The sequence below is a fragment of the Callithrix jacchus genome, chromosome 22 (genome assembly GCF_049354715.1).
Source record: "Callithrix jacchus isolate 240 chromosome 22, calJac240_pri, whole genome shotgun sequence".
NCBI classification, from domain to species: Eukaryota; Metazoa; Chordata; class Mammalia; order Primates; family Cebidae; genus Callithrix; species Callithrix jacchus.
In genome coordinates this window covers 50,910,075-50,935,357 of record NC_133523.1, presented here as the reverse complement: position 1 = coordinate 50,935,357, position 25,283 = coordinate 50,910,075, and the positions used below count along the sequence as shown (strand labels likewise).

General features: G+C 46.9%; 1 protein-coding gene across 8 annotated transcripts in view; it reads right to left on the bottom strand.

Moving 5' to 3' along the window:
- Positions 1-7,424: 7,424 nt before the first annotated feature.
- Positions 7,425-25,283, bottom strand: part of ZNF274 (zinc finger protein 274) — a 32,624-nt gene continuing 14,765 nt past the window's right edge. For all 8 annotated transcript variants that reach the window (XM_035286142.3, XM_035286140.3, XM_035286143.3 and 5 more), the window contains 4 exons: positions 14,134-14,616; positions 11,048-11,145; positions 9,340-9,466; positions 7,425-8,880 (listed from right to left, as the gene is read on the bottom strand). In XM_035286142.3, the coding sequence (XP_035142033.1) occupies positions 7,898-8,880; positions 9,340-9,466; positions 11,048-11,145; positions 14,134-14,616 (1,691 nt within the window). In that variant the 3' untranslated portion in view covers positions 7,425-7,897. The remainder of the gene's footprint in view (positions 8,881-9,339; positions 9,467-11,047; positions 11,146-14,133; positions 14,617-25,283) is intronic.

The window sequence follows — 25,283 nt, the reverse complement described above, 5'->3', positions numbered from 1 at the left end:
CGCCATTGCACTCCAACCTGGGTAACAAGAGCGAAACTCCGTCTCAAAAAGATAAAAAAAGAATAGGGAGGCTGGCAGTTACTGATGAAGTCGTTTCGTACCTATTGCTGCAGAAGTTGCGGGACAGAGTTCTGTTACTATAAATGGTTTGAGGTTCCGTCTCAGTGCGCTGTGGGCCTCAGTGTCAGGCCCACTACCGGCTGACCCGTCCTGGCTCTTCAATGAGGGAGACCACAGGAGTTTCCTATGCAGGCCAGATAGGCGGGAACCACTGCGGCTCAGGCGTCCTCAGCTCCTGGACTGCGCTTTGGTATCTGGGGTACTTCTGTGACTAACGCTTGGCTTGACTGCCTTGTGGCTGACGTTGTCGGTAGCCTTACCCAACAGTCATCACCTTTTTACTTGCGTATTTTCATACCTAGCTGTACAACCCTGCAATCTTTACTTTCGTCCAGGAAATCTAGAATCTAACTCCCTAAGGGAGGCTCTTCTAGGCTAATCAGAATGGTCCCAAGCCCCTTGCTGTGTGAATTAGGCAAGGGTGTTCTGGCCAAGGAGAAGTAAGGCTGCTGGGTGTTTCTGAGGAAGCTTCCCTCCGTCTTAAACGTGGACATAAAACAGCAGTGTGTCCCCTTTTGCCCCTGGACAGTGACGTCTGCCTGTGATGTGTAGAACAGTCACAAGCACACTGGCACCATGAGGAAGCCAGCCCAGGAGGTAAAGTCAGCATGCTGAGAATGGCAAAGCGGAAAGATGGAAAGAACCAGTATCTGTGATGGAATGAATCCTCTTTGTGCCACTGAATCTGCATTGCCTATGCCCACCTCAGGGACTTTACATTATGAGATAATAAATGACCTTGTTTGTTTTTATTATAGAAGATTTCAAACATACAAGAGTAGAGAGAACAGTATAATGAAGCCCTCCTTGCATCAGTCACCTTCACCTGGCTTTTTGGTCAGCATTCTGCCTTTTAATCCCTATCTGCTCCCAGCCCCCACCACTGGATTATTTTGAAGCAAATCCCAGACACATAAATTATAAATTTATTTCATCCATAAATAAAAATGTATCTCTGAAAGATAATGCTTTTTTCTAGAGTGGGCAAGTCCAAAAAAAGTGTTGTCTGGGGATAGGGAAGATTGACCAGAAATTCCAATGAATGGGAATTTGAGAAACTCTGGTTTCCTTTTGGGGTAATGAAAATGTTCTAAAATTTATTGTAGTGATGGTTGTAAAACTGTGAGTATATTAAACCATACATATTTTAAGTGGGTGAATGGTATGTGAATTACGTCCCAAGCTGTTTAAAAATCAATACCAAGACCTATTAGAAAAAAATAGACTTTTTTCTGAAAAAAAAAAAAAAAAAAAACAAGACTTTTAAGTAAATCATTATATAATCATTAATTCACCTATAATATTATGAATAGTTTCTTAATATCATAAAATATTCAGTGTTTAAAGTACCCCAATGTATCATTTTTTTTTACATTTTATTTATTCAAATTAGAATCTGAACAAAGTTCATAGCTTGCATTTGGTTAATATGTACTTACGTCTCATATGGATGTCTCCTACATGTGCTTTTTCCTTTTATTTCCATTTATTTGTTGAAACCAGGTAAATTTTTTCTGTAGAATTTACCACATTCCAGATTTTGCTGATGCTGAGTATCCCTATAGTGTCATTGATCTGTCCCTTGTCCAGTGATCTGCAGGGTTAATTAGATTCAAGTTTATATGTTTGTGGGACGAGAATCCTTCAGAGGTTATATTTTCCTTCTTGCATCATATCAGAAGGCACATAATGTCTGGTTATGCACTTCTGTAATGTTTATTTTGATGAGCGCCTTCAAGTGTTGACCGCCTGATCAATCTATGGTAAAATTCTTCAACATTTTTCACCAAATGGCGTTTGCAGTTATTGATGATCATTGCCTACACCCATTGTTTCATTAGGAATTACAAATTATGATTTTCTTAGGAATTTTTCTTGTACACCTAAATGATGATTTTCTAATTCTGTCATTCCTTCTGCATCTGGAATTCTTCCATATGGAAAAACTTTCCTTTATCAGCTTTTTTGTTGCCTTGAGGTACAATTTGTTTGGGAAAGGCAGAATAAATGCTTTATTTTTTTCCCTTTATTTACCAGCTTTGAGAGAACTGAGGTGATTTGCTAGCATCCTTAGAAGGTGGCCAGTGAGTCTATTCTATATATGTGGATTTTTAACATATTGAATGTGTTTTAATTCACTGCAGGGAATAATTTGACTCTCCACTTGACCCAAACTTGGCCAAGAGGAGCTCCTTTAAGTTGGCTTCTGGTTCTTGTGACATGGCCCCAGTACTCTCTGATAGCTTGTTTGCTTTCTGGTATGGGCATTCTGCAAATGTCCTGCCCCAGCCCTGGAATATATCATTTCTCTAAGGAGCCTGGTTCTTTCTGGTGGGAAATGTGTTTTAGAGACCACAATCTGTGCACTAGAAGTACTCATTATTACAAGGGTAGCTATTAAAGAATTCTTCAATGGAGAATTGCTTTTTTTTTTTTTTTTTTGAGACAGAGTTTCGCTCTTGTTACCCAGGCTGGAGTGCAATGGTGTGATCTCGGCTCACCGCAGCCTCCACCTGCTGGATTCAGGCAATTCTCCTGCCTCAGCCTCCCGAGTAGCTGGGATTATAGGCGCGCGCCACCATGCCCAGCTAATTTTTTGTATTTTTAGTAGAGATGGGGTTTCACCATGTTGACCAGGATGGTCTCGATCTCTTGACCTCGTGATCCACCCGCCTTGGCCTCCCAAAGTGCTGGGATTACAGGCTTGAGCCACTGCGCCCGGCCCTGAGAATGGCTTTTTAAGAGAAAATACGCTTTGTATCTATCCTGATATTTCTGTGATTTAGGATTACAGGCATTTAATTTTTCTTCAGACAGCATTTAATTTTTCTGTTGCCCAGGCTGAAAAGTACAGTGGTGCAATCTCTGCTCACTGCAACCTCCACATCCTGAGTTCAAACGATTCTTCTGCCTCAGCCTCCCAAGTAGCTGGGATTACAGATGGACATCACCATGCCTGGCTAATTTTTTTTTTTTTTCTTTGAGACAGAGTTTCATTCTTGTTACCAGCTGGAGTGCAATGGCGCGATCTCGGCTCACCGCAACCTCCGCCTCCTGGGTTCAGGCAATTTTGCTGCCTCAGCCTCCAGAGTAGCTGGGACTACAGGCACGTGTCACCATGCCCAGCTAATTTTTTGTATTTTTAGTAGAGACGGGGTTTCACCATGTTGGCCACATTGGTCTTGATCACCTGAGGTCAGAGCGAGACTCTGTCTCAAAAAAGAAAAAAACTCTTAGAATGTACAACCCAAGGAGTGAGCCATGTAAACTATGCGTGCAAACCATGTACTTTAGTTCCATAAACTATGGACCTTAATTATAATGTATTGATATTGGTTCATTAATTTCAACAAATGTTCCACACTAGTAGAAGATGCTAATTTTAGCAGGAACTGTGTGGGTGATGGTGTAACATGGGAACTCTCTAAATGGAGTGTTCTCAATTTTTCTGTAAATCTAAAAATGTTCTAAAAAAAAAATCTCTTATTAGAAAAAAAGGTATGGTAGAGTTAAGAATTAGTGTGGTTGGCCGGGCGCGGTGGCTCAAGCCTGTAATCCCAGCACTTTGGGAGGCCGAAGTGGGTGGATCATGAGGTCAAGAGATCGAGACCATCCTGGCCAACATGGTGAAACCCCGTCTCTACTAAAAATATAAAAAATTAGCTGGGCGTGGTGGCGCATGCCTGTAATCCCAGCTACTCGGGAGGCTGAGGCAGGAGAATTGCCTGAACCCAGGAGGCGGAGGTTGCAGTGAGCCGAGATCGTGCCATTGCACTCCAGCCTGGGTAACAAAAGCGAAACTCCCTCTCAAAAAAAAAAAAGAATTAGTGTAGCAGTGTAAAAAGAGTGGAGTGCAAACCCCATCAGTAACACTTCGCAATTGGACAATTTTGTTTCTTTGTTTTTGTTTTTGTTTCACAAGACAGCAATACCCTTTATTCTGAAAAAGAAAAAATGATGAGGATAGGAGACAGATCAGTGGTTCCCAAAAGCTTCAGGTAGGGGGAGAAAATGATTACAAAAAGCCACGATCTCTTATTTTCTGGGATGATGGAACTGTTCCAAATATTGATAAATTTTTGGAGATTGAAGCATTCTTGCATTCCTCAAGCAAACTGAGGTTGAATATACTGTCATCCTTTTGATAAATTGTTGAGTTTGGTTTTTGTTTGTTTTTGAGACAGAGTCTTGCTCTGTCACCCAAGCTGGAATGCAGTGGCATGACCTTGGCTCACTGCAACCTCTGCCTCCCAGGTTCAAGCGATTCTACTGCCTCAGCCTACCTAGTAGCTGTGATTGCAGGCACCTGTCACCACCCCTGGCTAATCTTTATATTTTCAGTAGAGACTGGATTTCACCATGTTGGTCGGGCTGGTCTCAAACTCCTGACCTCAGGTGATCCACCTGCGCTTTGGCCTCCCAAAATGCTGGGATTACAGGCACAAGCCACTGTGCCCGGCCTTACGTTTGTTCTTTCATCCTGTCCGAAATTTAACTTTCTGTATGGTGTGATAGAGATCTGACTTAATTTTCTTCCATATAGCTGTATACTCCCCCAGCACATTTTCTGAACATTCCTCTTTTCTGGATCACTTAAAAATGGCTGCTTTATCATATGCCACAAATGTTACTTCTATATAGCTTTGTTGTATTGATTTGTCTCTGTCTGCTCCAGGGTTACAGTTTTAAATACTTCGGCTTAACAATACACACTTTCATTTTGGTAGGACACACCCTACATTGTTATACCTGTTAAAAATTATGTTAACTTTTGCCATTTTTCCTTTTAGATGACTTTTATTATTACTATTTTTAGATGAAGTGTCACTCACTCTCTTGTCCAGCCTGGAGTGCAGTGGTGTGATATTGGATCAGTGCAACCTCCACCTCCTATGTTCAAGGGATTCTCCTGCCTCAGCCTTCCAAATAGCTGGGACTATAGACGTTTCTGGCTAATGTTTTTATTTTTGGTAGAGAATCGGGTTTCACCAGGTTGCCTAGGCTGTTCTCGAATTCCTGACTTCAAGTGATCCGCCCGCCTTGCCCTCCCAAAGTGCTGGGATTACAGGCGTGAGCCACCGCGCCCGGCCCTATTTTTTTTTTTTTTTTAATTTTAGTAGAGACGGGGTTTCGCCATGTTTGGCAGGATGGTCTCGATTTCCTCACCTCGTCATCCGCCCACCTCGGCCTCCCAGAATGCTGGGATTACAGGTGTGAGCCACCACGCCCGGCCTGTCAGCAAGGTTTTTATGACCTGTATCTTGTACAGATCTCCTATCTCATCCTGTGACTAAGAATGCCTCAACTTACTGGAAAGGTAGACCAACCGGTCTTAGCCTTAGTTAACCAAGCCCCTATTCAAGATGCAATTGCTCTGGTTCCAAAGCCCTGACACCACTCTCAGGCCGAGGACGGGGTCCCCAGGGAATGGGCGAGCCTCCACAGGTCCCGGGCCATTCCTCTCCGCAGGGGCCGCCGCCAGCCGCAGGGCGCCCTACTCCCGTGTGTAGCCAACATAGCCCTGAGTCTGTTTCCACCAGGCGTGGGCGCGAGGATGCACCAACCGCTGACTGGGCCAGGCACAGCCACAGGAACCGGCTGGAAGCGGTTTGGAAAAGGCAAGAATCTGGTGGGGGAAGACAAGGAACTAATAGGGCAGGCGGGACGCTGATTGCACGAGACAAGTTGCTTGTTTGGCAAAGCGTGACTCTGACTTGGTCGGAGCGGTGCGGTGACTGGCTGGGTCTGTTGCGCGGGCTGAGCCGCGCGGTCTTTGGGGACTTGTAGTTTCTAGTCTCCAGCTTGAAGCCGACTGTGGGCTCAGGGAAGGCAGCGATTGTGTCCTGGTGCTCAAAGCTGACGGAAGCTACTACGCTTCGGGAGAGAGGCGGAACCAGCCTCCCAGAGCTGCGGGCTCAGCTGGGTTGCGACTCCGCCTTTAACCTTTCCGCCAGCGTCCCCGCTTGTCGTCCTCCCTCGGGCCCTGGTAAGCGTCTCCCGGGCCTGCAGCCTTTGACGCACTTGGAGGTGGACACCTGGCCTGGGAAAGCACCCAGGGAGCCGCTCCGTAGCCTGTGCAATAATGACCCTCCTCGCTCAGACCCATGCTTGCTATGTTGAATGGCCCCGCGCATTCTGACAGCAGTGACAGGGAATCGTTTTTGAGGAAAAGGTAAAAATCATTCGCACAGCGTCAAATACCACAACCTCGAGTGTGGTTTTACCCCTTAAGAGATTGTGGGCAGGGCGCCGTGGCTCAGGCCTGTAATCCCAGCACTTTTGGATGCCAAGGCGAGCAGATTGCCTGAAATCAGGAGTTCGAGACCAGCCTGGGCAACACGGTGAAACCTCCTCTCTACTAAAAATACAAAAAAAATTAGCCAGCCCTGTAGGCGTGCACCTGTAGTTCCTGCTACTCGGGAGGCTGGGGCAGAATTACAAGAATCCTTGTGAGATCACACTATTGGATAACAACTTCTGTGTAGTGCACGTCAGTGATTTTGTTAGTTTTATTTTTATTTTCATTTTTGAGACGGAGTTTCACTCTTGTTACCCAGGCTGGAGTGCAATGGCGCAATCTCCATTCACCGCAACCTCCACCTCCTGGGTTCAGGCAATTTTCCTGCCTCAGCCTCCTGAGTAACTGGGACTACAGGCATGCGCCACCATGCCCAGCTAAGTTTTTGTATCTTTAGTAGTGACGGGGTTTCACCATGTTGACCAGGATGGTCTCGATCTCTTGACTTCGTGATGCACCCGCCTCAGCCTCCCAAAGTGCTGGGATTGCAGCGTGAGCCACCGCGCCCGGCCTGTTTGTTGTAGATGCATTGTAGTCCACGGAGGCATTTTATCTGTAAGCATTACATCCCTAGAAAAAGAATCCCAGGATTTTTCTCTCGTGTATGTTTTTTTCGTTTGAGAAGGAATCTCGCACTGTTGCCCAGGCTGTAGCGCAGTGGTGCATGCCTGTAGTTCCAGCTGCTGGGAGGCTGAGGCAGGAGGATCCTTTGAACCCAGGTAATTCGAGGCTACAGTAAGCTGTGATAGTACCTCTGCACTCCAGCCTGGGAGACACAAGATTCTGTCAAAAATAATAAAAGCAACAGGAATATTCCCAGGAAGCCCCCACACTTGCCTGGGGTTTCCAGCCCTTTGAGTGTCTTAGTTTTCCTTACCTTCACCTAACCATATCGTGAGAAAACCCTAAGGAGCAGAAGGATCCAGTCATCCCAATTCACATAGTATCTTGTGTCCAAGGAGCTGCAGCCTTGCACAGAATCTTCTAGAACTGATAATCTCCTTCCTTTTGTTTTAATGTTGCTTAAATATCAATCATTACTATAGAAATATTTAAATAAGCAGGAAATATACAGGTTCTACACAGAAATAGATCAATAGTTCATCCACATTCTCTTTTGATCCTTATTTATACACATAAATACTTTACTGTGGTACTGTAATGTAGTATCAGTGCAGGTTAATTACCCTTATTATGTAACGTTTTCAGATTTTATTACTCTCACTTTTAATGACTAGATGAGTGAATAGACAATATCGACTGAATGGATAATTATTTTTTCCAACTGATGTTAATAACTCCCCTCTCATTTTATTTATTCATGATGTGCTGGGCAGTCTCTACAGTTGTCTTTTGGTCTTGGGAATGTCCTCACTCAATGCTTCCCTTTCATATTCAGTTCCAATTCACAAGCAGGCCTGTGCATGTTATATCACAAGGTAGCGCTGAAAAGCAGTGTTGATTCAACTGGCTTGAGGGTTATGAGGTAGGGTGTTTCTTCTTTCGCTTTGTCCTATTGTGGGTTCTCTGGTGCCCGATAAGGTGTGAGCTCTGGGTGAAGGCCTTTCCACATTTGTTGCACGCATATGGGCGCTCCCCAGTGTGAGTCCTCTGATGTCTGATGAGGTGGGAGCTCTGTCGGAAGGCTTTTCCACAGTCCTGACACTTGTAGGGCTTAGCTCCAGTGTGAGTCCTCAGGTGCTGGGAGATGGCTGAGCGATCATTGAAGGTCCTCCCACACTCTTGACATTCAAATGGTCTCTCTCCAGAATGAACTCTCTGATGCTGTGTGAGGGAAGAGCTCTGAACAAATCCTTTCCCACAGTCTTGACACACATAGGGCCTCTCTCCTGTATGGATTTTCTTATGCACAGAAAAGTATCTTGGGTTCCGGAATATTTTGCCACATTCACTGCATCGGCAAACTTGGCTCCCCTTGTGAATTCTTATAAACGTGATCTGTTTAGTACTCCGATTGAGGATTTTCCTATAAACATTGCCTTCCCTGGCATTTTGCCTTTCACAGCTTGTGTGATGAATTTTCACTCGTGAATTATGTTTCGTGCTTTTAACCTGTGAGTCACGTTTGCGCAATCGTTTTCTAGGAGGAATTTTCTGGAGCAAAACTTGGTTGGTGTCAAGAGTATCACTGTTTGCCTGGGACTCAAGGTTGTCAGTTTTCTGAAGTGAAACCTGGTTTGTGTCAAGAGCACCACTGTTTGCCTGGGACTCAGGGTTGTCAAAGTGTTTGTTCTGAGGGAGCTCTTTTTCCTGAGCAGACTCCACCTGTTTCAACCCTGTGTCTTGGACTTCCTGGACCCCACCCTGCAAGGTATCTTCTGATGTAGAGGACAAGGCACAATCCCTCGACGATTCTTGCACTTTCAGGCTGGCAGCTGGTTCTTCCCCAGGAATGCCAGAATTTGGAGCTAACTGCTTATTTTCCAGTGTAGTTTCCCAACCTGGAAAAAAAAAAAAAACCAACAAAAGATGTGGATACCATAGTAGATGTGATGGGATGGGTCTGAGAGCAAGAAATGCTAAGTAAGTTCAAAAGTCAGGATTTTTTTTTCTGAGAGACTGATAAGCAATGAAGCAGCAGGGAGGGGAGCACCAACTTTGGTGAACAAGGGACACGGAGGGCAGGGAGTGTCCTCGAGTGTCCTCCAAGCTCTTTGAACTCCTGTTCTATCATACTTCCTCAGGGCAGATAGCAAATCATTTCTTCACTGGAACCAAGGCTGCTTCTGGCCACCCGATGCCCCTACCCCTCCAGGTGTACAGTTCCACTTACAGCCTTTGGATGGAGCAAGGGCCACTTGAGGGAATGCCCAGTATGGAGCTCAGAGAAGATGAACACCCAACTTGGGCTCCTATGGCCTACCAGCCCTGGGGTGGGTGAAGAGGGGGCAGGGCCTTACCCACAGAGACCAGGTGCCCAAAGGTCTCCAGCATCACATCGCGGTACTCAGTCCTCTGTGTCGGGCCCAACAGCCCCCACTCCTCCCGACTGAAGTCCACGGCCACATCCTGGAAGGTCACTGGCTCCTGTAACATCACACATGTGTCTGTGCTCAACACGAGGGTCAGAGGGTTGTGAATGAAGGCAGAAGAAAGGCCAGCTGGGAGGTTCTGACAGAGCTCACTGTGCTCGGGACTCTCCTGCTTTGGAGATTTCCTCAGAGACACCAACCCAGGGCCCACACGAGATCAACTGGGTCCAAACCAAGGTCTGGGTTTCAGGCTGGGGGCAGAGCCCTTGCTTCATAAAGAGCTACAAGTGCAGCAAGCAGACAACTCATCCTAACCATGGCTCTATCCAGCTGGCCCAGTGCTGACATGTTGCCACTGCAGAGCCTTCTCCATCTATTCATACTGTCTTTCCCCTTAGTGGAAATGACAACCAAGCCCTGCCTTTGTGGATGGGGCTGATCTGGGAGCGGGCAGCCACCCTGGCACAGCCAGAACTGGTACTTTCTGAGGAGCTGACCAGGACTTTGGGAAGAAGAGGTTCCTCCAACCCTGCTTTGTCAGATCTGGCAGGCATTTTGCTTACATGGGGCAGAATCTGTCTAAGAATAAAGGGGAGAATGCAGAACCATGAAACAGGTTGGCCAGAGATTCTTCCCATCACCTGGGAGCACCTGGATGCAGCCTTGCCTAAAGCCTACTACAGAACACATGAGAGCCAATCAATTTACTTCTACCCCTTGGGCCAGTATAAGCCACTTGCAGTGCAAACACTTCTGACCAATGCCACATACGTACCACTACCCGATGCCTAGTGCATCAGAACCTATGTTCTGACCAATGCCACATACGTACCACTGCCCAGTGCCTAGTGCATCAGGACCTATGTTCTGACCAATGCCACATATGTACCACTGCCCGCTGCCTAGTGCATCAGGACCTATGTTCTGACCAATGCCACATACGTACCACTGCCCAGTGCCTAGTGCATCAGGACCTATGTTCTGACCAATGCCACATATGTACCACTGCCCGCTGCCTAGTGCATCAGGACCTATGTTCTGACCAATGCCACATACGTACCACTGCCCAGTGCCTAGTGCATCAGGACCTATGTTCTGACCAATGCCACATATGTACCACTGCCCGCTGCCTAGTGCATCAGGACCTATGTTCTGACCAATGCCACATACGTACCACTGCCCGATGCCTAGTGCATCAGGACCAATCTTGTTTCACCCACACCCCAGCTCTGGGTTATTCTGAAGCAAATCCCAGATACCAAAAGAGCTAAAAGATAATACCTTTGTATGCATTTCTGAAGGATGAGGGCTCTCTTGTTCTGACCTGGATACAGATGTGCCTGCCTGTGATAGTTCCATCTCTCAAGTCTCTGTAAACACTTGGTCAGTCCCTTCCCTCTTGCCTCCTGCTTTCTCAACTCCCGGGTCACCATGGCTTGTCTCCAGTGATGCCATGGTAGCTGCAGGGCAGGGCTGCCATTCACACTCAGATTGCTTCAGGGCCCAGCACAGACCTAAGAGTCCAGAATCTCAGCATGACCCAGCCTGTGGGAGGTCTTAGGAAAGCCCAGGGAAGAGTGGATGTCTCATGGGTGGGCCTGCCTCACAGGAGATGCTGTGACCAAAATCTGCTTACCTCAGGAAGCACTGTCACTGGGCAGATGGCTGCATCCTCCTGCTTCTCCTGCTGGGCAGTGACCTTGAGGCAGCAGGCAGTGCTCTCAGCAGGTTGTTCTGTAAGAAGTACCGAGAGGAGACACCAGCCAGAGGGGGTCAGCAGGTGTGGGGACCCATGGAAAGGGCAACAGTGGCCTCTCTGCAACTGTTAGGCCCTGCACACCCACATTGTACTACAGCCCCAAGACAGCCTCTGCTCCTGTCCTCCCTTCTCACCAGCTCAGCTCCCCTCCCGAGTGCCCACACATGAGTGGGCCCAGGATGGCTTACCTTCCAAGGGCCGCAGGGAACCAGGGTTCTCACTGCTGACACCCTGGTCCCACTCCTTCCCTCTCCAAGGACAGCTGTGGGCCCCAGCCCCTCCTGTGAGGCAGCTGCCTCACACTGCCTCCTTAGAGTCAAAGCCCCCATTTCTGGCCTCCAAGCACTCCACCCTGCCTATTTGGGCACCTTTTCCTTCCTCCCTCTCTCCTCCCACCTCATGAAGGGTGAGACGTTCCCTGGACCCACGACATGCAACCATCTTGAAGTGAGCGTCACCAAGTCTCCTTCCAGCTAAGAAAACAACAGCTCCATCTAGCCCTATGGCCCCTCTAACCATGGCTTCCTCATGACCCCACATGGCCCACAGGCTTCCATAACGCTAATCCACCCCACCATCAAGGTGGGCCATGAGATGACGTAGGGTGACTCACTGGGTCATCCCTTTCTCCTGGCCACAGTGGTTAGATATGGATGAACAAAGCCTATAGCCAGATGACTGGAGCCAACAGGCTTTAGCTGGAATATCTGGGAAGAGAAATCCCATGCAGAGAGACAGCACGCCCACGAATGAAGCCAGTGGAGGGCAGAAGAGGTAAGAATGGGAGACAGACAAGTCTGGAGTACACTATTAGAGCTCCTGGGTCCAGCCCTGCCTGATGCTACAGCATCCTGGAACTTTTTCAATAATTCTCCTCCTTTGAGCCATTCTGTGTCTGTGTAAGGCTTTGTGGCAGTCACACCCAAGAGTCCCAACTAACACACTGATCACATAATGTGGGATCCTCAGGGTTCTCTGGAAGGCCTCTTCCCATTGTCTTCTGGGACACTAATTTATTTCATTCATCCCTGAGGTTAAACACAGGGTGAATTCACTGACTTTCATTTCATTAACCCCACAACTGTCTCCTTGGCACCCAGTTTCCTGTTGGTGCTCTAGTGAATTGCCAAAATGCCAGTGGCTCAGGTTAATGCAAATGTATTACCTTATAGTTCTGGAAATGAGAAGTCTGGTTTGTGCCTCACTTGGTTAAAGGGAAGGTATCAGCATGGCTACGTGCCTTTTGGAGGCTCCATGGGAGACTCCATTCCTTGCCTTTTCCAGCTTCTAGAGGTTGCCCCAAACACTTGGCTTATGGCTTCTTCCTCTATCACCTGCTTCTATCATTACATCTCCTCTGACCCTCCAGCCTCCCTCCCCTTAGGACTCCTGTGGTTATGTTAAATCCACCCAAATAATCCAGTGTATCTCTCCATTTCAAGATCCTTAAGTTTCTTAATTGTTTCTTCAAAGTCCCCTTTGTCATGTGAGACAACTTATTCATGGGTACAAGAGTCAGGACATGGACACCTTTGGGGCAATTATTCTGCTAAGTACAGCACCCCAGACTTGGGGCATCTGAAACAACTCATGCAAGTGCCTGCCCTGCTGCCTCGGATACCCACACATCGAGGACGTCCTGACCTCTTAGAATCTCAACATCCCCCTTCAGGGTACCTTCTCTTGCCCCTCAATTACAAACATCAACCAGTCAATCATTCATTCACATCAGAGATATCTTCTGGGCACCCGTGAATGTGGAAGATGGAGGTGAGCAATTCAGGAGCACGCATACTCTGTGAAACTCAGCCTGAAGAAGAAATCAAGTCTTGGAGTCTTACTCCCAAATACACACGCCACACGTGTACTCTCTCCGCAGTCTGTCATCACCATCACTCCTATGCAAGATGCCACCCTATCAGAGGGCATGGGAATAGCTGCTGTGTGTGTCCAGCCTCACCACCATCCCCTGTCCACCATCCACCACAAACACAGCCTAATTAAAAGTCAAATCAAATGGTGCCACCAATTTCTGAAACTCAGGGATCAAGTCCCACTGTTTTTTTTTTTTACATGGAGTCTCATCCTGTTACCCAGGCTGGAGTTCAACGGCGCAATCTTGGCTCACTTAAACCTCTGCCTCCTGGGGTCAAGCAATTCTCCTCCCTCAGCCTCCTGAGATTACAGCCACGCACCACCATGCCTGGTTAATTTTTTGTATCTTTAGTAGAGATAGGGTTTCACCATGTTGGCCAAGCTGATCTTGAACTCATGACCACATGATCCACCTGCCTCAGCCTCTGAAAGTGCCAAGTCCCACTGTTTTAGAACATTTTGCATTGCTTTAGGACAAAAGCCCCCATTGGCTGTGCTGGCTCCACCGTCTGCTCCCTTACATCACAGACATACTGAGTTTTTCTCCGGGTTTTGCATTTACTGTGATTCCTTCCATCTTGGTTGGCCCTTACATTCAGTGCTCTCCTCTGCATAGCCTATCTTTCCTGCCCCTTTGTTTACCCTGGCCAAGTTCTACTTGACACCAGGTGTCAGCTGCAGACCTTCATGAGCCTTCATCACCTCAATCTCCTAATCTCAGCGTTGTTCTATGCATTCTCATTTGTCAAATCCCTCTCTCTCCTGCTACTGTAGGCTCTATGAGCTCAGTAGTCCCATCTTATCAAGTACTAGAAAGCTTGTGGTGCAGCAGCAATGCCAGAGGGATGAAAATGAAGCACTTTATCTGTGTGCTTCCATCAGAAGCCCATGAAGGGGTACTTAAAGAATGCAGGGGTTTTAGTAGCTCTGGCTCAGGAAAACATGGGGAACATGGATGTCCTTGGTCTGTATGGAGTGGGCACAATGTTTCCCACAACCCTCCCAGGAAGCCTGGAGTTCTTATCTCCCCTACAGGGTCCTCCAAGACACCCTCATTAAGCTGTCCCTCTACCCACCTTTCTACTTACCTTCCTCCTCAGACATCCAGGTCACACCCTCTACCATGGCCACCACCTCTTGGCAGTTCTCCGGGTGTTGTGATTCCACCCATGTCCGGAGCTTCACCGGCAGTGCACCTAGGAACTGCTCCAGCACCAGCAGCTCCAGGATCTGCTCCTTGGAGCGTGCCTCAGGCTGTAGCCACTGGTGACACAGCTCTCGGAGCTGGTCTAGGGCCTCTTGGGGACCTGTCATGTCCTTATAACAGAACTGCCGGAACCTCTGACGAGCAGCCTCAGGGTCACCTGGATGCTTGATGAGTTGTTGGACCTGCTTACTGGAGGAATCTGCGTTCAGGTTTCCATCTTCAGCATACAGGGCCTGAATCTGGGCATTCCGGGGACCAGCCACCTCCTGGTTCAGTGTGAGGACTTCAACAACCTCAATGTTCATCAGGGGACTCTCAGCAGAAAGAGGATCCAATTTAGGGTCCAGCTGAAGCTCAGAATACTCTGTAAGTCGAAAGCAAAGCAAGACAAATGAGAACAAGCACATGAAAAGATGTTCAACATCATTATTCACCAGGGAAATGCAAGTCAAAACCACAGTGGAATCTACTTCACACCACTAGGATGGCTATTACCAAAGACGGATGGTAACAAGAAAGATCACAATTTGTTTATACATTCCTCATACCCTATCTGCCTTTGATTCTCTCTACGGAACACAAGGGACCGTGGCTGGCTCCCTGCTATACCCGGCTTTGAGTCTACCTCTGCATGTCCTCATTTGGGTGGCCTGGTCTTTATTTCCACAACGTACAATTACAGCCCTGCGTGTTTTGTTAGAACAAAACTGGAAAAACAGGTAGTGTTAGAATACGGTTCAAGAAAACAGTTTAAAACTCCCTTGGAAGCAGTAAAACCTGTACTAGTTTTAGTGTGATTATTACAGCGCAAAAAGCTATTGCAGCGCAGAAAATTGCTAGTGTGGAACAGCTGCGGCTGTCTCAAAAATAAAAAAGCATCTTTCAGGCCGGGCGCGGTGGCTCACGCCTGTAATCCCAACACTTTGGGAGGCGAAGACGGGTGGATCACGAGGTCAAGAGATCCAGGCAATCCTGGTCAACAATGTGAAACCCCGTCTCTACTAAAAATACAAAAATTAGCTGGGCATGGTGGTGTGCGCCTGTAATCCCAGCTACTCGGGAGGCTGAGGTAGGAGAATTGCTTGAACCCAGTAAGCGGGTTACGGTGAGCCAAGATCGCGCCATTACACTCCAGCCTGGGTAGTAAGAGCGAAACTTGATCTCAAGAAAAAAAAAAAAAAAAAAAAGGCCGGGCGCAGCAGCTCAAGCCTGTAATCCCAGCACTTTGGGAGGCCAAGGTGGGCGTATCATGAGGTGAAGAGATCGAGACCATCCTGGCCAACATGGTGAAACCCCGTCTCTACTAAAAATACGAAAATCAGCTGGGCATGGTGGCGCGCGCCTGTAATCCCAGCTACTCGGGAGGCTGAGGCAGAAGTTGCAGTGAGCTGAGATTGTGCCACTGCACTCCAGCCTGACGCCTGGCGACAGAGCGAAACTGTCTCACCAAAAAAAAAAAAAAAAAAAAAAAAAAAGCATCTTTCAGTGACCAGCGGCTGCCTGCACCAGTCTGCTGGAACTGGACCGGCCTTGGCCTCCCAAAGCAACCGCGGAGTCCGTCATTGTACACTCAGCGATCCGAAGCCACAACCATGTATCGACCCTTTTGCTCAGAATAGCACCTGCCGCAAACGGTGGACGCCACACTATCCACCTCCCCGCCCCATCCCCCAACAGGAAAAGCGCTGTTGTAACTTCCAGCCACGCCCAGAACTGTCACTTATGAGAACTACAACTCCCAGCAGCCTCCGAGACAGAAGCTTCCGCTACCCTTCTCCCTAGTACCAGCTAACCAGGTACTTGTCCTGGGTCTGTAAGGGGCGACGGGAAGCGTGGCAGCGCAGCAAGAGCTTCCACTCATGCCCCACCTGCAAGTAGTTCTCAGGACCTCGCAGGCTGGGGGAGACTTTCCGCTGAGGCCACAGCAGGCAGCTCCTTCCCCCTCCCCCTCCCGATCCTTGAGTACAAACCTTGGTCTGTCTGGGCTTCCAGTTTGCGCGCTGCAGAGGTTTGCCTGTAAGTGTCCACCACTGACAGGGGCCTCGGAGTCAGCCCCACGCTAGGTTCTGCCCAGGGCCAGTGGCCGTACCACCGCCCTGCAGCCCAGACCGACCTTCCAGCGAGGTAGCACAATTGTAGACCAGGACCAGAGCCACGATTTTAATTTTCAACCATTGCCAGTCTACGCTTGAAGTTTTCTTCTTGCTAAGATTAATCAGATACACTTGAGCACCTATTTCCAACCTCTTCCTCCCAATAAACTTTTGAGTTATTTTCACTTTGGGGGATTGCCCCTCCAGCTCCTGATCTATATTCTTTCTATTCCTTAGGACTTCTGGGAATTTACTTTGCCCCAAGTAACTTTTTACTTGAAAGCATAATTAATTAATTTTCTTTCAATTACATTTTTTCTTTTTTGTGAGATGGAGTTTCGCTCTTGTTCAGGATGGAGTGTAGTGGTGTGATCTTGGCTCACTGCAACCTCCGCTTCCCAGTTTCAAGCGATTCTCCTGCCACAGCCTCCCGAGTAGCTAGGATTACAAGCATGCTCCACCAAACCCAGCTAATTTTGTATTTTTAGCATAAAAGGGGTTTCTCCATGTGGGTCAGGCAGGTCTCGAACTCCTGACCTCAGGTGATCTGCCCACCTTGGCCTCACAAAGTGCTGGGATTACAGGAGTGAGCACCCACACTCGACCCAATTACGGCTCTTAAGGCTTGAAATTTTACTTAAAAGCAGCTGGGGATAAGATTTCCTGGAGGCCCAGCAGCACTGGACTAAGCATCTAGGACACGGAACATGCACCAACTGAATCTGTACTTCCTGGAGTCTCAGTGACAGACCAGCACTGAGCCATCAGCACTTTAGGTAATCATCATGGGTGACACTTAAAAATCTTAATTCACGCCGGGCACAGTGGCTCACGCCTGTAATCCCAGCACTTTGGGAGGCCGAAGCGGGTGGATCACGAAGTCAAGAGATTGAGACCATCCTGGCCCACATGGTGAAACCCCCTCTCTACTAAAAAATACAAAAATTAGCTGGGCATGGTGGCCCGTGCCTGTAATCCCAGCTACACTGGAGGCTGAGGCAGGAGAATTGCCTGAACCCAGGAGGCGGAAGTTGCAGTGAGCCGAGATGGCGCCATTGCACTCCAGCCTGGAAACAGTGAGACTCTGTCCCAAAAAAAAAAAAAAATTAATTCACCATGTGATTTCATAAATTTCTAAAATTTTATTTCTGTATTCCTTAATCAAGAGAGATTTCTTTTAGTCCCTTAGCCTCTAGAAAAACAACTGCTGGATTCTTCTACTCCACGTCACCCCCTTCTAATATACTTCTGCTTTAATCTTGATAATTAACCCATGAGGTCCTATACACTGTTCTGTACAGTTATCATAAAGCACCTTTTGTGTGCTGTGGAACCAAGAACACCACAGTGAACCAGACAGGACACAAAACCAGAAACGGGTGGGGGAGTGATGGACTTACTGTATGCACCTCACTCCTCCAAATCTCATCCCACAGACTATCCCAAGACCTGTAAGGTAATCCTTACCACTGTCCATTCCAGGAAATTAACTGCTGCACTTCATGGAGGAGAAAACGAAAGCTCTTCAGTTCACCAGCAGGCAGAGCTGGAAATGGATTCTCATTCCACAGAAACAATTGACCCACCCATTTGTGGAGCTGCATAATAAAATAACCCTGTCAGCTAGAAATCCAATGGCTTTCAGCCCAGCAGCTGAATGAGCCTGTGGCAGTGTAGTCCCCTCACCTACAACTAATGGGTTGCAAAACAAATTCACTGAGGCTCAGGGCAAGGGATTTGATCAAGAGGAATTAACTTCTGGAGCCTGGTGCTTTTTTTTTGAGATGGAGTCTCACTCTATTCCCAGGCTGGAGTGCAGTGGCACGATCTCAGCTCACTGCAACCTCCACCTCCCGATTTCAAGCAATTCTCCTGCCTCAGCCTCCTCAGTAGCTGGGATTACAGTCACATGCCACTATGCCCAGCTGATTTTTATATTTTTAGTAGAGAGGGTGTTTCACCATATTGGCCATGATGGTCTCTGTCTCTCAACCTCATGATGTGCCCACCTCTGCTTTCCATGCTGGGATTACAGGCATGAGCCACCACGCCTGACAGAGCCTGGGTTTCTTCACCGAAAGTGATTAGGTACCAAAGTCCAGGCAGAGCATGTGGGGCTGACGGGAGCTGCTGCTTTCTCCCTCGACACTATTTTCTTCTCTCAGGTATTTCTTCCTCTCTGCTGCTTTTCTTCCAGGGTGAGAAACAGGCATTAGGCAGCTGTCGTCCTCACTGTGCTGTTTCCCAGTGAGTGCCGATTAACCAGGTGTACCAGTCCAAAATATAACTAACAATAATGATCTTTTTAGCAGCTTACTGTGGGGGGAGATGCAGAAGAGTACTTACCCTCAGTGCCCCTAATCCCCAGGCACAGTACTCCATCACTTTTCCTCTTTGTCCGGAAAGCTCAGCTTTCCTGCTCTTCTCTCTCATGATTCCCTCAGTGCTGCCAAGTTCCCTGTTGGATTACCTTCTGCATCTGTCTCCTCCACTGGACCAGAGGCTGCCAACTGGGACTTGTGGATCTCAGACCCCAAGGTAGAGCCTAGAGGAGGATCTGCCAAAGGCTGCTGCTCATCTTTACATCACTCAGTTTTGGAATCAATGACAGTACTACCATTTCACAAAGGATGCCTACAGTCCCAGGAGGCAAATATGCAACCCAAACACAAAAGAAATCCATGCTGGGATCGGCTAGGAACCCTGCACAGGCTTACAGAGTGGATATGGTTTGGTTCTGTGTCCCTACCACATCTCAGGTTGAAACGTGATGCTGTGTTGGAGGTGGGGCCTGGTGAATTTTCATGAATGGCTTAGCGGCAATTTCCTGTTAATTCACAAGAGATCTGGTTATCAAAAAAAGTGTGGCCAGGCAAAGGGCTCACGCCGATAATCCCAGCACTTTGTGAAGCTGAAGTAGGTGGATCACTTGAGCCCAGGGGTTCTAGACCAGCCTGAGCAATATGGCAATACCCCCATCTCTACAAAAAATAAAATTAGCCTGGCATAGGGGCTGAGATGGGAGAACTGCTTGAGCCCAGTAAGTCAAGGCTGCAGTGGGTCATGATCGCACCACTGCATTCCTGCCGGGGTGACAAAGTTGAGACCCTGTCTCAACAAAAAAAAAAAGTCTGTGGCACTTTCTTCTGCTCTCTGGCTCCTGCTTCTGCCATGTGGCATGCCTGCTCCCAATATGCCTTCCACCGTGAGTACAAGCTCCTTGAGGCCTCCCCAGAAGCTGAGCAGATGCCAGTGCCACCCTTGTACAGCCTTCAGAAATGTGAGCCAATTAAACCTGCATAAATAACCCAGCATCAGGTATTTATAGCAACGTAAGAACAGCCTAACTGTGGACAACAAAGAAGCTGGGTTCCAAACCCTGTTATTTCATGCCCTTGACACTAAAGGGGTCTTCCACAGCCACCAGCTTACTTTTCCTAGAATATGGGCTTTCATCCAGAGATCCAAATGCACACCACCCACCTGCCTGGTGTAGTCTTCCACATCTTCACCTGGTTCACCTTTCCCATTCAGCTCTGAGCTCAAATGTCACCTCCTCAGAACGACCTTCCTGCTTAGTTCTAAACTGCTGCTGCTCACCCATACCTCGCTTGTCCCCTGCCACCATAACCCATTGTTTCCTTCCCTCTGCAGCACCAATGACCACCTCAAAATATGTGATTCATCAATTTACTTATCACTTCTCTCGCCCTATCTAGAGCAGTGCTAATGGAACTTTCTATAAATAAGATGTTCTACATCTGTACTGTCCCAACATAGTAGCACTAGCGGCAGAGGCAATGAGCACTTGAAAGGGGCCCGGTGTGACTGAGGTACTGAAGGAAAATTCTCATTTTATTTATTTATTTTTTTTGAGATGTAGTCTCCCTGTCGCCCAGGCTGGAGTGCAGTGGCACAATCTCGACTCACTGCAACCTCCGCCTCCCAGGTTCAAGTGATTCTCCTGCCTCAGCCTCCCAAGTAGCTGGGACTACAGGCACGTGCCACCACTCCTGGCTAATTTTTTGCATTTTTAGTGGAGAGATGGTTTCATCTTGTTAGCCAGGATGGTCTCGATCTCCTGACCTTGTGATCTGCCTGCCTCGGCCTCCCAAACTGCTGGGATCTCCTGACCTCGTGATCTGCCCACCTCGGACTCCCAAAGTGCTGGGATTATAGGCGTGAGCCACCACACCCATCCCAAAAGTTCGCTTTTGTTGATTTAATCAGCCAGGGACGCTAGCACCAGTCTGGAATGGATGTAGGCCAAATGAAAGCAAGTGTGAGACCTGCCCCACTCATCACTCTGATGTTGTCCTGGAACTGTACCTGGAATCCTGGCAAATGCTCAAGTAATATTTGCCAATTCAACACAGCTTCTGTGTAACACAGAGCACACATGGTTTGCACCCCACTTGCTTCTTTTCAGCCAAGCCCTTGTCAGGGACTTGTATTTCTGGTGCCATGGTAAAATGGTTCCAGTAGCATTTCTCAAGAGGCTGATGCTAGAATGACTTCAGGACTCAGGAAAAGGGCATCAGTACTTCTAACCTTTATATGTCCCCAAAATAAGTTAATACCTCCATTTATTCAAGTCTTCCACAGTCTAGCACATACACCTTTCTTCAAATAGGTCCTGCTCGGCTAGGCGCAGTGGCTCACACTGAGGTGAGCAGATAACCTGAGGTCAGGGGTTTGAGACCAGCCTGACCAACATGGTGAAACCCCATCTCTACTAAAAATACAAAAAGTAGCCAGGTGTGGTGGTATGTGCCTGTAATCTCAGCTACTCAGGAGGCTGAGGCAGGAGAATCACTTGAACCCGGAAGGCAGAGGTTGCTGTGAGCTGAGATTTCGCCACTGCATTCCAGGCTGGGCAACAAGAGCGAAACTCCTTCTCAAAAAATAAAAAACGTCCAGTTCATTCCTTAATAATTTATAATTTGGTACAACTTTTTATTTTATTTTTTTCTTTTTGCCTGGATTAGGAAAGCAGTTAGATGAATGGTACAACTTTTAAAAGGTATTAATACGTTTTGTGTATTTGCGTCAAATTTGTTATTCCTGGTGTAATCAAAGCTTTTTCTTTTTTGGGGGGCGGGGGTTGGAATCTTGCTTGTTAGAGATGGAATTTTTTTTTTGAGACGGAGTTTCACTCTTGTTACCCAGGCTGGAGTGCAATGGCGCCATCTCGGCTCACCGCAACCTCCGCCTCCTGGGTTCAGGCAATTCTCCTGCCTCAGCCTCCCGAGTAGCTGGGATTACAGGCACGCGCCACCACGCCCAGCTAATTTTTTGTATTTTGAGTAGAGACGGGGTTTCACCATGTTGACCAGGATGGTCTCGATCTCTTGACCTCGTGATCCACCCGCCTCAGCCTCCTGGTGTTGGGATTACAGGCGTGAGCCACTGTGCCCAGCCCTGGAATTTTTTTTTTTTTTTGAGACTTGAGTTCAAGCAATTCTCAAGCCTCAGCCTCCGAAATTAGAGGTGCGCACCATCATACCTGGCTAATTTTTCTGTATTTTTAGTAGAGACAGGGTTTCACCATGTTGCCCAGGCTGGTTTGAACTTCCAGCCTCAAGTGATCGCCTTGGCCTCCCAAAGTACTGGGATTACAGGTGTGTGAGCCTGTGTACCTGGCAAGCTAAACTACTTCTATGAATTGATTTCGTAATCTGTCATTTTGCTCAAGGGCTTTTTAAAAAATTTATTTCTTTGAGACAGAGTCTTGTTCTGTCACCCAGGCTAGAGTGCAATGGCACAATCTCAGCTCAGTGTAACCTCCGCCTCCTGTGTTCAAGCAATTCCCCTGCCCCAGCTTCTGTATAAATAAAAGTAGCTTGTATTACAGGTGCCCACCACCATGCCCAGTATTTTTAACAGCGATGGGGTTTTGGCCAGGCTGGTCTCTGTGATCCAGAAAGTCTCCCAAAGTTCTGGGATTACAGGCCTGAGCCACTGTGCCCAGCCGAACAGCATCATTTTAATAGTATTTCAGGTATGTACCCCAGAAGCCATGGCTAAGTTTTTATTTTTTTGTAGAGACCAAGTCTCCAATTCCTTGGCTGCAGCAGTTCTCCCACTTCAGCCTCCCAGGATGCTAAGATCAGAGGTGTGGGCCACTGCACCTATCTCTGTCTTTAACAGGGCGTTAAAAAGTCTCCACTGCATATTCAGATGCAAGCTGTAAATTAGTTCTTAAAAAGCTGACTTTAATACTTCTCCTAGGACTAAGTTTGGCAATTCCACACTTTTCCACAAATGCTTCCATTTTTTGTTTCTTTACTCCTACACTCAACAAAAAATTACTGAACACCTATAATGTGTTAGGAACTGGACCAGGAATCAGTGACACAGCAGGAAGGAGACAGCCATTTCCATTCTATGAGCAAAGTTACGGGCAGCACCTGTAAAAGTTAATATAAAATTCCAAAGAGGGGGAGGGATAGCCTGGGGAGAAATGCCAAGTGTGGGTGAAGGGGAGAAAGGAAGCAAAACACACTGCCATGTGTGTACCTATGCAACTGTCTTGCATGTTCTGCAAATGTACCCCCAAACCTAAAATGCAATTAAAAAAAAAAAAAATTCCAAAGAGGTCTCTACATCTTTCCATTCATGATCAACAGACTCATAACCATATTTGTATGTTCATATTTGAATATGTGTTATTTTAAAATTTTTATCCTCATCTCTGTATTATTCCAATTTTACTATATATGAAACCAGAGCAAGCACAGTTGAATTTAAAGAAATATTTTACATATATTTATGTGTTAAAATGTCATATATGTTAAGTACACACATGCTGTTTCAAGTAAGAACATCAAGAGGTGGCTCATTCTTTGTAACAGCTGTACAAAGTACTGTAATAAAAACTAGATGTAAAATATCTATAAAGAGTTTTTTTTTTCCCTGTATAGGTTTCCTGGTTGCTTATTTATTTATTCTCCACTTACTCAAAGTAATTTTGGCATTTTGTCTACCCAGAAAATGAGCTCCTGGAAGATTTTTTTCTTCTTTACTTCTGATTCATTTATTTTCTCCTTAAAAAGCCATCGTTCCTCTTTCTATAGGATTATTGAAGGTATATTTCTTTCCTCAAAAAAAGAAAAAAAGTCTGCTTGAAACGCTTAGTTCATTTGTTTTCCTTCTTAATTACTAGTTAAGACATTTCAGGCTTTGAAATTATCCCTGAGTACAAGCCCTGGAACCCAGCAAGAGTGGTCCCCAGATAAGATCAAAATTTACACAGGTCTTAGAGATCGGATATGTGGGGGATGATACAGAATACAAAGTGTTCTTTTTTTTTTTACACGGAGTTTCACTCTTGTTACCCAGGCTGGAGTGCAATGGCGCGATCTCGGCTCACCACAACCTCCGCCTCCTGGGTTCAGGCAATTCTCCTGCCTCAGCCTCCCGAGTAGCTGGGACTACAGGCATGTGCCACCATGTCCAGCTAATTTTTGTATTTTTAGTAGAGACGGAGTTTCAACATGTTGACCAGGATGGTCTCGATCTCTTGGCCTCGTGATCCACCCGCCTTGGCCCCCGCAAAGTGCTGGGATTACAGGCGTGAGCCACCGCGCCCGGCCCACAAAGTGTTCTTCAATAAAAGATCATAAAGCATGTGATCATTCTGTTACACTGAATTCCAACCAAAACATATTTGACAGCCACTCAACATTCCAGATTCTCAACCTAGTTGCCAGGAAACTTCTTTGTGGTACTCTCTCAAGATTTTCCTTTACTCTCTTACCTACCCTTTTGTTTCAAAGCCTGGCCTTGTACTCAGTCTTCTCTTTGAAGACACATTCTTGTCTCTTGCAATTTCTTCAGACATCTATTTGCCCAACAGTATCTACTGGGCTTCTACTAATTCAGTCATTGTGTTAGCAAACCGGGACATACAGAAGTAAAAGAATGCCTGCTGTCATCCATATTTTTAAGCATTTGTTCTAGATGTTCCGGTAAGATAATAAAGCAGATTAGAAGAGACAAGACTTGTTTCATACATTTATATACTTATGTTACCAAAGTTTTATGTAGGGTTTGCCTTCCCTATGACACAAAAAATAGAACGAGACATTTTGGCCAGGCGCGGTGGCTCACGTCTGTAATCTCAGCACTTTGGGAGGCTGAGGCGGGCAGATCACGAGGTCAAGAGATCGAGACCATCCTGACCAACATGGTGAAATCCCGTCTCTACTAAAAATACAAAATATTAGCTGGGTTGGGTGGCATGCACCTGTATCCCAGCTAATTGGGAGGCTGAGGCAGGAGAATCGCTTGAACCAGAAAGGTGGAGGCTGCAGTGAGCCAAGATCGTGTCACTGCACTCTAGCCTGGCAACAGAGTGAGACTGTCTCAATTAAAAAAAAAAAAAAAAAAAAAGGGATGAGACATTTTATTTTTATTATTCATGGGATCCTTTCCAGTGTGTATTTATTTTGTTCTGTCACATAAGGTGAGAGTTAAGGCTGGTAATTTGTCTGCAAAGATTACATTCACAGGACGGTTGCCCATATGAGTCCTCTGATGCTGAAAACCATGAGGACTCCTACTGAAGGGTACCCAGAACGTTAGTTCAGAGAGGGCTCCTTGCAGTGAGTTCCGGGACACCCAAAGCCTTCCCAACCAGATGCTCTTGGCAATCTCTAGTACAACTTCTGTCATGCTGAATAAGAGAGCTGCGCATGAAACCTTTCCCACACCAATTATATTCTCATGGTTTTAGAAGTTCTTAGATATAATACTCAATTTCAGAACTTTTCCAGTATGAATTCTCTCAAGATAAGACTTTCCTCACATGATTATATTTCTGAGGTTTCTTCCTGGTGTGAGTTCTCAGATGTTGAAAAACTGCCAAAAAAGACTTACTCCATTTGGGGTGTTTGCTGGTTAATGTCCCATGGAAGATGGCAAAGACGTTAAAGAG